Source organism: Tasmannia lanceolata, unplaced genomic scaffold (genome assembly GCF_043159265.1).
Source record: "Tasmannia lanceolata isolate RefF3 unplaced genomic scaffold, GAP_Taslan_0.1 ptg000012l, whole genome shotgun sequence".
Taxonomy (NCBI): domain Eukaryota; kingdom Viridiplantae; phylum Streptophyta; class Magnoliopsida; order Canellales; family Winteraceae; genus Tasmannia; species Tasmannia lanceolata.
The window spans coordinates 41,148,245-41,162,834 of record NW_027518689.1 but is presented as its reverse complement, the minus strand read 5'-3'; the positions used below and the strand labels follow the sequence as shown (position 1 = coordinate 41,162,834).

At 40.3% G+C, this 14,590-nt stretch overlaps 1 protein-coding gene across 1 annotated transcript; it reads left to right on the top strand.

Annotated features, from left to right (window-relative positions):
- The first annotated feature begins 571 nt into the window (after window positions 1–571).
- ABCG25 (ATP-binding cassette family G25) lies at window positions 572–6,486 on the top strand. The gene is made up of 4 exons (XM_077392592.1): window positions 572–830; window positions 1,349–2,156; window positions 4,840–4,983; window positions 5,326–6,486. Exons 1-4 carry the CDS (start codon window positions 735–737, stop codon window positions 6,177–6,179), a joined length of 1,902 nt encoding a protein of 633 aa, XP_077248707.1. The 5' UTR covers window positions 572–734; the 3' UTR covers window positions 6,180–6,486.
- Window positions 6,487–14,590: the final 8,104 nt, after the last annotated feature.

Here is a 14,590-nt window from a genome sequence, read left to right as displayed (position 1 = left end):
AAAAAGTGAAAGCGTGTGGCTTTTCTAAAATGCAAAAGCCTGCCTCGAAATGGCTTTCCGCAAAATTGCCTAGCAAATCCCTGCGATCGATATTTCAATTTCTTCGGAAACGGAAAATATCATGTCACGATATTTTGGGGATATTCGGCCGCTTTTCGGAAGTGGGTAGCACGTTCCGTGCTCACGCCACGAGCCGTATCGAGAAGACACGCGTCCATGCTTTACGATCGGTGGCGGGTCCCACACCATCAAAAGCAGAATGGCAGACGATGACGTGGTGCTTCAGGAAGCCACCACGAGACCAGGGGTGGATCCATTGAATATAGTGGGTTAGTAAATAAGAGGAAAGTGAGTGGAAATATAAAAAAATAGACTCCCATGAAATCAATGCATGCCTTTGTTAATTGCCACGCTGTCATAAGTTCCTTCCCTAAAACCTAGTTTTGGGAGCGATGGAACTGCCACGTAGCACTTGCGCTGTGGCCGTTTCGGTTTGACGTGGCAAGCATTGGAGCCCTTAAGTGTATAAATATAAGCAAGGGCGAGAGCAGGGGAAATCTATTTCTCTGTATAACTTTCTATCCATTGTTGTTAGCTTTGTATTATTGCTTCTCTCTTTCCCCTTTCTATTCTATCTTCTTCTTGTGTTTGTGTGTGTGTGTGTGTGAGAGAGAGAGAGAGAGAGAGAGAGAGAGAGAGAGAGAGAGAGAGAGAGAGAGAGAGAGAGAGAGAGCATGCCTTTGTTTGATGGAGAGGATGGCAGTGGCCAATCGGACGTCCGAGATATGGAGTCTATAATCTTATCTACTAACTATCCGATCACTCTCAAGGTATGGATGAAAGAAAGAGCTTTAGTTTCTTTAAAGAGGGTGGTGGCCTTACTAAAGATCGATCTAATCAATGATATTATGTTAGCTTGTAACCTCTTTGCCTCTCTTTTCTTTCTTTGTTTTTGTCAAAAACTTGTTATTTAATAGGAACTCAGAGTTATATCTGAAATACTGAATTACCCAGCTGCTGTTCCGTTGCATATTTCCTATTTTTTTCCCCATAAGCCGAGTTAGGTATGTGGTCACTGAGTTTGACTCGGCAAGACTTTGATATGTGAGATAAGATTTATAAATAGTAAGGTTAGCAAATTTTCATTCATTACTATAAGAGACCCCCCAACTGTCATTTTCTCTGGGTCTTTTAAGAGGTCTGTCAATGTACACAAAACCACCACTTTTCTAAGATTTTCTTTTGATGTTTGGGGTCCTTGCCAAACCCCAGCTTACCTACTAAAACAATGATATTAAGCGTTCTACTAGATTTGATACAAGGAAAAAAATTTCCTTCTGTTTTGCAGTTTGTTGACATCATTTATCGCGTAAAATTCGGAACAAAAACTACTGAGAAAATCTCAGGCTGGAAAGTAGAGCAAAAATCTATGGAGGAACGAACGATTCTAGACAAGATAACGGGAATGGTATCTCCGGGGAATCTCCTAGCAATCCTCGGCCCTTCCGGCAGCGGAAAGTCTACGCTTTTAAACATTCTCGCAGGACGACTCACCGGAAATTACACGGGCACTGTCTCCGTCAACGGGCGTCCTCTATCAAAATCCACATCAAGAAATATCGGTTTTGTCACACAAGATGACACACTCTACCCTCATCTCACCGTTAAAGAAACACTAGTCTTTTGCTCCTTGCTTAGGCTCCCCAAAACATTGTCCAAGAATGAGAAAATAAGGATGGCTGAATCGGTAATTACTGAGTTGGGATTGGGCAAATGTGAGAATACTATAGTGGGGAATAGTTTTATAAGGGGGGTGTCTGGGGGAGAAAGGAAGAGGGTGAGTATAGGGCATGAGATGTTGATGAACCCTAGTTTGATTCTTTTGGATGAACCCACATCGGGTTTGGACTCGACCGCGGCTCATAGGATGGTTATGACCTTGAAGGGTATGGCTCAGAAGGGTAAGACTCTGGTTACGTCTATGCACCAGCCTTCTAGCCAAGTTTATCAGATGTTCGACTCGGTTTTGTTGCTCTCTGAGGGTAATTGTCTCTACTTCGGACAGGGTTCTAAGGCCATTGAGTACTTTTCTTCAGTTGGGTTCTCTCCTTCCTTCCCTATGAACCCTGCAGACTTCATGCTTGATCTTGCAAATGGTTAGTTATCTCTCTCTCTCTCTCTCTCTCAAACGGTTGACTTGACTCGGTCTGAGTCGACTCAGAGGGCCGAGTTGGTCTTTTTCTTTTTTGGCACATAGAGAAGAACTAATAATGGTCATAATCAGCCACTTTTAATGTCTTTTTCTGGAAGTGTTAGTGTGGGACTTCATAGTGGACCCCACCATTCTTACTGACTCGGTCTGAGTCTACTCAGTGAGCCGAGTTAGTGTTTTTTCTTTTTTTGGCACAGAGAGAACTGATAATAGTAATAATCCACCGCCTTTTCTGTCTTTTTTAAAGAAGTGGGATTTCATAGTGGCCCCCACCATTTATATTGCCCAAAGATTAGGCCAAACAAGTGGGTTTGATTGCAACGTACATCGGCGCTGGGTGTCGCTGGTGATTAAAAGGTGCGTAAATATCACTTCCCCAAACAAGCCATCGTAAATGGGAAGTGAAATAATGGCCCCCTTTCCTTCCCTGGGCGTGCCCCATTTAGAGTACTTATGACTACATTTTCACACTAAACGGGGGTGGCCCAGGGAAGAAAAGGTGGCAGATATATGATTTCCCCTCGTGAGATCCAATAATATGTGTTATTTGTCATTGAATGTGAGCCGTTGCATGTAAGTAATTTTGGCCGTCGATCTATATTCAGCGACAAAAAAACACGTTGTTTGGTGTTTACAATTGGATGATTGGGTTGATTTTTAAGTCCTAAAAGATCCTAAGCTAGGCTTATCAAGTGCACGGTAATGATAAGTCAAGGACGAGGCCAAGCATGCCTCTTTTGAATTTTATCAAATGAAAAACTAAAGAGTGTGGGAATATCACTTTTCTTACTATATATATATATATATATATATGGAGCTCTCTGTGTTTTTTTTATTAACTTCTTCTCTTTCATGGGATATGGTCTCGCCTTTGCACACCCTTACACCCCTATTTTTTAGTGGATAAAACCTATCCTTCTTTTTTCTAATTTTCTTTTATAAAGCTTCCACAATTCACATTAAAAGGGGTGTGAATTATACTACAAGGGGTGCGAATTTATCATTACCCTTTATATATTTATTTATTTTTGTGAGAGTTCCATTAAGTGGGAAATAATGCTCTATTGCATTCCACGCGTCACTTGGACGGCTAGGAACGCATTTTAACATTTCGCCTTTTTTTACACTTCGACCACCTGTTTTAACTCTTCTAAATCTTTTTAGGCTCTGTTTACTTGTTTTTCCGAAAAAGGAAAAGAAAATGTTTATCGGGAGATCATGTACCAATGAACATACATTATTTGAGATCCTAAGATGCTAAAGGGCCCCATCCCAAGTCAAACATATGATCCTTGAGACAAAAAAGGTATTTTCTTATTCAACATGGACCCACAAGCACCCAACCAGATCAACGGCTCAATCACTAGAAGGCGGTTTCAAAGTATTATAATGGGACCCACAATAGAGACGAATCAATAGATATGCTCACTGTCAATATATTTTAAGTAATTATGTTGGTGGGAAGCATTTTTGACTACTGTTTTCTGCTTATAAAATTTCATTTCAAAGCAATATGGTTTTTTTAATTTGATTTTCGTTGGTAGCATGATAGTCCCGTGGAAAAGATGACGAAATGAGTGGCGTGAGAGAGCATCTATCTTTCTTTTCTTTGCATTTTATATAGGGAATTCATATATTCTCCCACTTTTCTTCCCGGGGCCACCCCCCTTTACTAGAGTAAAAAGGCAAGTCATAGATACACTAGAGCAGGTCGCCCGGAGAAGAAAAGGGGGAGAATATTTCAATCAGTTCCCTTTATATATCTCCATTGAAGGGAAAGAATTAATAAAAAATAAAGATATTGGATATATCTTATATTGGGTCGATGGACCAAACTTTGATACTACTGATTGCACAAACTAGGTTTGTCTTTTCTGTTTTAATTGGAGTCTGGGACATTTTGGGAACTGTAGTAACCTGCAGTTAGTGTAATGATTAAAACATGGTAGTGCTATTTTTAAAATAGGAAGAAGAATTTCCGAATCCCCAGCGTAAGGTACCGAGGCTTCTTTGGCTTTTTCCGCAATCCCTCGCTTTGATATTTCCACTCCTCTAAGTAGAAGGCAGTGCACCTATCATCATCATCTCCCAACGAAAAGGATGGTACTCCAATATCGAAATCTAAGTGGGAAATGTCACGAGGCCTTTTTAAATTGATGACTTGCTCCATAACACTACATATATGGTTAAAATATTAGTGAGTATGACTGTGTGAGGTGCATTTTTAAGTGAGTAAAATTGTCCAATGCAATGGATGTTAAAGTGTTTGATCCTTGTAATCTTCTATTGGAAAAATTGCCAATGGGGGACACCAAAATACAAGAATTGTGAAGGGGGGCGACACACTTTTGAAAAATTATTAAAGAAGGACGAAATGGGGGTTATTATCAACCCTCTTTAACAATTTTTCAAAATTGTGGCCCCCATCACAATTCTTGTATTTTGGTGTCCCCCGTTGGGAATTTTTCCTAATCTATTTTATTGGGGATTTATTAAGGCAATCTCACGGAAAGCCATTTCGTGGCTTGCTTGACTCATCTGGGGTAGCTGTTTTCTGCTCCAAAAGTGAGCCACAAAATGTTTATTGATAATTAACTTTGGCTAATTAAGGTAGTTTTTTTCAACAGGCGTTGCTCAGGTGGATTATCAAGGTGACGCTGAGAAATCCAATGTAAGACAGTCCCTTTTGTCGTCCTACAACAACGTGTTAGGTCCAATGGTGAAGGTCTGGATCGACGGTGACATCACGGCCAAAGATAGAGCCCCAAGCGGTAGGAAATCATGAATTTTTTTTCTCACAAGGGCCCATCACCGCTAATTACACCCACGGGTGTAAGACAACTTCCCTCTCACTGGGTAGGATATTGCCGACCATGAGTCACCTAAGTCATCAACTACTCCAATCATTCTCTCCCAAAGTCCCTAATGCACATGTCACGAAATTAACAGACACCTATTTGAAAATCAGTTTATTTACACATGGTGATCTTCACTAACGGCCACGATAAGATCATCATGATTCAAAAGCAAGAGTAGAGCCACACACACAACAACAAACAAACTAATTATGAAAACCTAATTTTCTTCTTTATCACGCTTTCTTCTTTAATCAGGGAGCCTAAGATCAAGTGAGGAAGAGAAGAGAACCAACAACAGCATAAGCTGGTTCAACCAATTCACCATCCTCCTCCAAAGAGGCATCAAAGAGAGAAGACATGAATCCTTCAACTCTCTCAGAGTTGTCCAAGTACTCGCGGCCGCAATATTATCTGGCTCAATGTGGTGGCACTCCGACATTCACAACGTCCATGACCGCCTCGGCCTCCTTTTCTTCATCTCAATCTTCTGGGGAGTCTTCCCCGCCTTCAACTCAGTCTTCACCTTCCCCCAAGAACGTGCAATCTTCATCAAAGAAAGATCCTCTGGAATGTACACTCTCTCCTCTTATTTCACAGCCCAAATGGCCGGGGACTTGCCCATGGAACTCATCCTTCCCACAGTCTTCATTACAATTTGTTACTGGATGGCAGGGCTTAGGCCCGATGCTGCTGCATTTCTACAAACACTTGGTGTGCTTCTAGGCTACGTGCTCGTGGCTCAGGGTTTAGGGCTCGCACTTGGGGCAGCTATCATGGATGCTAAACAAGCGTCCACCGTGGTTACTGTTACTATGCTGGCATTTCTTCTTACTGGTGGGTTTTATGTGCAGAAGGTCCATGCTTTCTTGGCTTGGCTCAAGTACGGTTCGTTTACGTTCTACTGCTACAAATTGCTTATTGGGGTGCAATATGGGGAAGGGAAAGTGAGTGCTTTGTTGGGTTGTTCACAACATGGAATGATGAACAATGCTGCTTGTGGGTTTGTTGCTGAGGAGGTTAGTCCAGGGTTAAGCGTTTGCGCTTTGGTTGTGATGTTTGTTGGGTACAGGTTACTGGCTTACACTGCTCTCAGACGAATCAAAGCGTGATTAGCAGAAACAAGGACACAAGGACTGGGCTCTTTGGGTAATGACTTGCGAGAGCAACCCAAGCCAGCTTCCAACTAAACCAACTATTTTACATAACTTTAAGAGCTGCCTACGTACCCAAAAGTGGGATCAAGCCTATGTTTGTTACTCACGGAGGTGGTTGTTATTCAAGACATTGGAACCATCTTCCTCTTTCCTCAGCTATAGCTTTGTAGATTTAATGAAAGTACTCTTTCCATATATTTCCTAAGGATTTATTTGTAATTAAGAGTATGCTTCCTAAAATTAGGGAAGTTTGTTTCTATTCTACACTTCTTAGGAATTTCCTCGCAAGAAAAACATTCCAACATAAAAAAAGTTTCTTAGGAAAATTTTATCTTCCTAAAATTTAGAGCAAAGTGATATGATTATGGCTAATTTTGAGGGACCTCATAAATTGAAGGTCCTCCAAGTAAAATTGAATAGGGTTGATTCAAGTTATCTTTTTCGTGTGTATAAAAATAAGGAAATTTAGAAATATTTTTCCTTTCCAAGCTTTCCCAAAAAATTCCTGCCTACCAAACCCAAAACCGTGTCTACGTGCACACAGAGGAGGACCGACCCGGCCTTGAGTCTGTTTTACACTTTACCCCTGTGGACCCCGATCCGAGAGAGGCGGCGGTGGACGTGTGCCCCCACGCGAGTCAGTCTCAGGATCATCCACGTGAATGGAGAGCTCTACCAAGGAACTCTCGAAAGAAGAAATGCCTCTCACAGCATGAGTGGCGATATAAAAGGTGAGATACCTCTCAATTCGGGGACTAGCCCAGATTCGAGGCGTACCTTAAACAAAGAAGAGTCGCCATCCAAGGAAAAAAACAAATGGGCCCTGGATCCCATACTATGCTCTGTTGCAACGGATAACCAGAGATATAAAATAAGGTTCGTGCCTGGTTACGAATTCGGAAGGTCTAAAGAGCACCTCATCCGCCCAAGTGCAAACACCTGGTCTCTTATGCCATTTACTTAATAATTTTGAAGAGTTTTGGACGAGAATCATATGAAATGGGAACACAAATCTCCGAGAAGACGTCTATCTAATCATGCATGTCTCGGAGGAATAATAAACACACATAAAAGAAATAAAAGTGTCACCTGAGAATAACTAGGTTATGAATGTCAAACCTAAATTGGTGTCTAAGTTCTGATGAACAAACACATGCATGACATACCAAAAAAGTATAAGGTCTGCGCAATAAAATAAGAAAACACTGCAAAACATAGAAAATGACTCGATACCATACAACCCTAAGACTCTAATCTATACCTAGGCCCGAGTCTTTAGATGATCTGATGTTCATCCAAAGAAGCCTACGTATCCCTGCCTCCACGAGAATCAAGGCAACGTAGTTCTTCGCACCTATTCTAAGCTATGATGCCTAAGACATCTAGACCTCTATCCTAGACTCGATCTAAAAGACCAGACTAGTTCTTAAAGCTTCTTGTGTGATTATTTAAATTCCAATGGATTGTAGATTTTAGGACACCCTATATGCCTTAACTAAATGCAGGTTAGCCCTCAGCTAATGCAGGTGGTTCCTATAATCTATGTGTAGCTAGGCTGTACGCCCTAAGGGAAACAATGGGATCACTAGCGTATCCAAGACTTAATCATCAGTCGGCGATATGAATCGCCAACGGACTGGACGGAGGCGCTCCTATAACTCTAGGACAAACTCCTAACTCTAACACAAACACAAACAAACCACACAACACATCAAAGACAAACTCAAAACTCTAAAACTCTTTATCTAGGACAAACTACTAACTCTAGAGGAAGATCTTGTTGAAAACAAGGTTTTGAAGATTTTTGGTATTTTTTCTTAAAATGGGTAAATGATTTATTTACAAAGGTTTGGCTGGACCTGAGATAAGAATCTCAAGCTGCACTACGTACCTCGTGGAAGAGGATCAAGCCAACGTAGTTCGAAACAGAATTCCTAACTACTCTCCTAATGACTCAAGATTTTTGAGATTTTTGGTTTTTCAGATGTTTTTGTTGTTTTTAAGTGTTTTTGACTCGAGGGGAATAAATCCTATCATCATAAGGGGAGGACAGACTCCCGATATCCCGCAAAGGTTGGACAGCATCCTATGCTTTGCGGGGGAAAAGAACAGAAACACAGCTCTGCAAGGGTTGGACAGCATCCTATACCTTGCAGGAGCGGACAGAAAAAACATGATACGATGAGAGGTTGGATAAAATCCTAACTCCTATGATGATAGAATTTGATTCCTGAACAAGAGGACTGACTCTCTAGACTAAGGACGGATTCCTATGCTAGTGGGCTATCAAACTAAGATAAAGCTCAACAAGTAACAAGGAAAAGAGACCTTGCGCATATTTAACAAAGGTAAAAACATCCAGCCGGGCCGGACAGCTACCTAGCCCTAGGGTGCAACAAATGTGCAACCCAATACCCATAAGGGTAAGGGGTATGTTGCCAAGCCGAGTAGGATGTTCTCCCAAAACCAAATGATGTACAAAGAGGAGGTTTAGCAAGAAAATGAGACTAGGTAAGTCTCTTAGACACAGAGGTGGGATAGAGAAAATACTAACAAGGAAAAAGAGACCTTGTGCATATTTGGCAAAGGTAAAACACCCAGCCGGGCCGGACAGCTACCTAGCCCTAGGGTGCAACAAATGTGCAACCCAATACCCATAAGGGTAAGGGGTATGTTGCCAAGCCGGGTAGGGTGCTCTCCCAAAACCAAACGACGCACAAAAAGGAGGGTTTAAGACCTATGAGACTAGAGGTAGTCTTCTAGAGGTTAACTCAGGTTGATTCATTAATGAGACAATGCCTGTCTCCAAAGATTTGGATCTAAAAGACTAGGCAAGTCTTTTGAGAAAATAGAATGCTATTCGGACTGCGCAAGTCCCCTAGAGATGGGCTTGGGCTAGCGCCTTCATAGCCCTACAAGAAAAGGGGATTCTAATATCTAAAGAAAATTAACAGCAATCTATAAGACTGTGTTAGTCTATCAAAGAGAGAAGAAAAAGCTGCCAGATAATTGCAAATTTCACTCTATTTTTATAAAAATAAATCAAGTGCTAAGCAAAGAAGAATTTTCAATAAGAAAACAATACACAATCTAAAGCAATCATAAAATGATAAACATCATTAATTAGTCCAGACCAGCCGCTGGATAGCCTAATAAAGTAAAATAAAACAATATCAAACACTTCTAAACCAACCACAAACCCCAATACGGGGACTCCAATGAAATCAGATGATGCCAAAGTAATCATCTGATATCATATACACATGATAATATTTCTAATCCCGCCTTGAGATCAGACAGTACTCATGTCGATGATATCGAATAGAGTAGTCATCTGATCTCCTTCTTCCTATTAACAATTCATTTAAAATAAAAGAGAAATAAATATCATAAACTTCTAGATAGTCTCACCTGAATAATCCATTCATTACAATCTTCAAACCCTAACTCAAAGCTTAGTATAAGAGAAGAATATTTAAATTTTTAACAGATTATAGAAATGCATCAAATGATATTTCCAATTTATTGAAAGAAGCATTTATTTAATATAGCTAACCAGTCAAGTGCAACTAGATTTAAAATATGATGGTCGCTAGATCAGTGAATGAATTCTCTATTTTGGAAGATCTTTCCTTTTTCCTTTAAATAAGAGTAATAAAAAAATAAAATAAAAAAAAAAGATGTGAGAGTTGTACATTTTAAACAAGTGTTAGGGGCTGCTATGGTATTGCTATTATGAGTCAATCCACACAAAGAAGCAGTTGTCCAAAAAGATAAGACAAGGTGGCCCAATGCTCTCAACAGAACACGACTGTGTTGACATATTTTTGCAAAGAAAAGAATTACAATAATGGGAGTTATGTTTATGTAGTTAAGAAAACATAACTATTATAGTATCAACTATCAATATGCTAGAATATGTAATTCATAGAGAGATAAAAAAAAAAGAAAATCATTTGAACCATACAATTGCCTAAAACATGAATAATTTGATGCTTTTCGATTAATTTCAAACATGCCATCTCTCTGAAACTAAATAATGATTGTCAAATATTTCTAAGCATTCCATACGCATCATAAAAATTCTCAACCACGGATTCATTACTGTATCATGATTCTAGAGTGAAGTGATTGCTAGTGATTCAAATTCTCATTTCTCAATTCAAAGAATCGTGTATAAAATGAGACATTCTATCCAAAACCACAAAATGAACCTAAAAAAGAACCTAACAGTTGATGGAAAAAAAAAATCACTGGTCAATAGACCATTAAACCAAGAGCAACACCCTTAAGAAACAAATCCAATATGATACTATGTTCTATTTCTCATGTCTACTGGCTTAATCTATTCCCCTATATATGGAAGGATATGAGCAAGAATCCAAGATTAACTTAAGCACTTAAAATTGAAATCATATATACTAAAAAAATAATAATAATAATTAGAAATCTAACATAGAACCTGGAATTAGATCTAACATTTAAAGCTCTTCAATGACTGCTGATGGAGATAAAACTGATGGAGATAAAAACATGATCTTAAAAAAAAAAAATTACAAATCAATACTCTGTTAAAAACATGATTTGAATTTGTAATGAAGATTACCTCTTTAACGACTGCTGATGGAGACAAAAATGATAACCTTTGCCGGAGCACGGATGAGATAGCCGGAGAAGGGAAATTTCGAACGTTTGCCGAAATCCAGCCGGAGAAAATGGGAAAGAAGAGATTAGGGTTTCAGATCACCGGTTGAATTACCAGCAAAGTTGATCGGAGAAATCGGAGAAGAAGAAATCCGCCGGAGGAGGATCGGAGCCGGAAGTTGCAGAGGAGTTAGGGTTTCAGTTGATTTTGGAGAAGAAGGTTGGATCCAAGCTGTAGCAGTGGAGGTTGGAGCAGAGGATGGAGTGGATGGCCGGATTTCGTGGAGATCCGCCAGATTCCGCCGAGTATCCTTGCCGGATCTCGCCGGAGAAGAAGACTGAGAGCCTTCTCTCTCTCTCTGCTATTGAACGGAAAAATGAGAGCCCCCTGCTAACCCCAATCAATCAGCTATTTATAGAATTTTTCTCTTTTCTCTCTCAGAATTTGGGGAAACAGAAACCCTAGCTTCTTAGAGGAGATCATTGATCTGCCGGAGTTTCAGATTTCGTCGGAAAAGACGATCGGAGATGGATCGGAGTTGACGGATCTCGGATCTGAAGAGATAGCCGGAAAGGATTGCTTGGAGAAGATGCCAGAGAAGATGGAAGCCGCCGGAATCCGATCGGATTCTTGCCGGAGAAAGGAAAACACGGATTCTCTTTCTCTGCAACTCACTCTCTCTCTCTCTCTACCTGAAGATCTGAAGGAGAAGATGCTGCTAACCGGAGAAGAAGGAGATGACCGGATCTCATGGAGATCTGCCGGATTCCGGCGGGATATTTAGGAAAAAATCAACGAAAATATCGCCGGAATTTGGTCGGAGATGGTCGAAAAAACAGAGATCTGTTTTCTCTCACTAGAAAACCGAGAGCTTCTCTCTCTAGGAAATGCTAAAAAAAATCGCCATTTTTCTTCTTTTTCTAAATGAGCTTAAGTTTTTATTTATTTATAGAAAATGGTGGAATTGATATTTACACTCAAATTGATAGGCGCACAAATGTGCGACCCTATCAGGATAATGCACCCCTGCTTCCTGATAACTGTACAAACTCCGCTTGTCTTTTCCGAATTTTTTTGTCAGATTTTTCTGAAATTCTGCCAGGACATTTCTAAGGTCCTAAGGCTTCTAAAAATGTATTCATGGGCATTTAGGGGCTTGATTTGACTTGGATTTTTCCTAAAATACAAGGTTTTTAGGGGAAAATGAAAATTTAGTGGGCCACCCTTCATTGCACTATACATGCTCTCTCAGCCCGATTGCTGGGCAAACGAGCTCAGATCAAGATGAAATTTTGCAGGGGGTTAGAAGAGACCCTCATCCAGCCTAGGATGAAGTTTGGAACCCTAATGCTGAGATTCGGATGGATTTGGCACGAGCCGGGAAGGTTTAGGGCTTAGTCAAAATGGGGTGTCTACAGATGCCCCTCTTTGGCAGAGCGTGCTTGTCGCGCGAATGTCAAAGCTGAACAGACGTCACATTTTGACTAGCCCCAAAATTGATTTAGAGAACGGGATGGAGAAAATGACTTGGTGAAGGTTGGATTATAAAAGGGTTGGTTTGTTAGGAATGTTGGTTTTCTGCTCAGAGGCGGATGGTTTTATGCTCAGAGGCAAAATGGTTTATGCACGGAGGTTGAAAGGTTTTAGCTTAGATGCTAGGGAATTTTAGCTCGGAGGCCTGAGTCTTTGCACAGAGGCTTGTTTCTATGTTCAAAATCATGGTTTTATGCTCAGAGGCGAGGATTTATGCTTGGAAGCAAGGTTTTATGCTCAAAGGCAAGGATTTATGCTCGGAGGCAAGGAATTTATGCTCGGAGGCAGAATTTAAGCTTGGAAACAAGGAATTTATGCTCGGAGGCAATGATTTATGCTCGGAGGCAAGGATTTTATGCTCGGAGGCAGGGTTTTACGCTCGGAGGCACGGATTTATGCTCGGAGGCAAGGAATTTATGCTCGGAGGCAGGGAATTATACTCGGAGGCAATGGGTTTATGCTCGGAGGCAGAATTTTTATGCTTAGAGGCAGGATTTTATGCTCGGAGGCAGGGTTTTATGCTCGGAGGCAGGGAATTATGCTCAGAGGCAAGGAATTTATGCATAAAAGCTTGATTTTTAGCTCGGAGGCTAAATGGTTTATGCACAGATGCAGATGATTTAATTTGAATGCTTGGTTTATTTACATTTTGTGGATAGAAACTCCACTGGGGATTATGAGATAGATTTTCAATAAGATGATAAGAAAGACTCTCAGAGGAATTTGACCAAAAACTCTACTGAACCTCTTCTTATCTTCATTTAATGAAATTAATTATCTCAATTATCAGAGTTCACTTGATATCTTTTATAACCTGAACAGGTTATAAAAGATGCCCCTAGTACGAATTTACTTCCATGACAAATTCGTAGGAAAACAAACATAGGGAACATTGTAGAAAAGGTTTTCATTTCCTGAATTTTTGAAGTTACAAATCTTTTCAAATACAACAGACTGAATCTGATAATTTTCTTCTCTTTCTGTCCGCTGCCAATACTTCGAATGGTCTGAGTACTATCCTTCTGAACTCTGCTCTGCTCTGTATCACTTTCGAGAATCTACAACCTCATCATTTTTCTATCACTCCAACCTTGGAGAGACATTGACCACACAGGACTCCCCACACAAGACCTTGGAGTTTAACCCTGACTTTGACAAGGACTGAACTGTGACTAACAACAAAAGAAGACTTTGACCATGACATGACTTGGGTTCTAAGAGAAACTGAATCTGCTTTTCAGCCTGATAAGTATTTTAAAATGGTACAGTCTACCACTTCTTAGAATCTTTCGAAAACCGTATTTAAAGGTATTTCATCCCTCTTTTCAGGTTTTCCGTCATGGTTATTATCCCTTTGGTTTGCTTAGTCTCAACTCCTTAGCTTATAGAGTGTCAGAAGAATCTCTACTGGCGCTTACTCAGACTTCAGAGTAATGCCTTAGAAGAAATAAAAGTCTTGCTGGCATTCAGAGGTTTTATCTTTTTGAAGTCACTGCCATGACCAAATCACCTTTTCAGGTTTTTGATTTGGCGGACCGCATGCCTTATTTTTTTTTGCCTGGACTGTCTGCCCTTGCAGATTTTCCATCCAGCAGGCTTTGCACCTTGATTTTTGCCTAAGCCGCCCTTTCGGGTTTTCAACTTAGCAGGTGAATGACCCTAATTTTTGCCTAGACCGCCCTTTCGGTTTTTCAGTCTAGCGGGTCTAAGACTCCATCATTTTTTCTTTCTTTCTGTTTCTCTACAAACCTGGACCTAAAATACACCAGAAGGACTTTTAGGTAGGCTTGGGGTTCAAACAAGTTACATATTGGTGATTTTTCATGTATTTGACCGAATCTGGCCCTCCAGACTGCCTACGTATCCCCAAAGAAAATGGGAATCAGGTCCGCGTAGTTCGCCCATTTTTTGGGGTTTCAAGGATTTTTTGTTTTGTTCTTTTCTTTCATATTTTCAAGGATTTGAAAGATTTGAAAGATTTGAAGAATTTGACCGAACCCGAATTAATCAGGTGGCCTACGTATCCTGTAAAAAGGAATCAGGTCAGAACGTAGTTCAAGCTTACTATCTTTTATGACGCAAGTCATAAAAGATGCCCCTGGTTTGTGTTTGTCAAGAAAAAGGGATTTTTTTTTTGTTATAGGCCCAAAGGGTTTGCAAACGGTATTTTGACTTTTGGGTTGTTAGC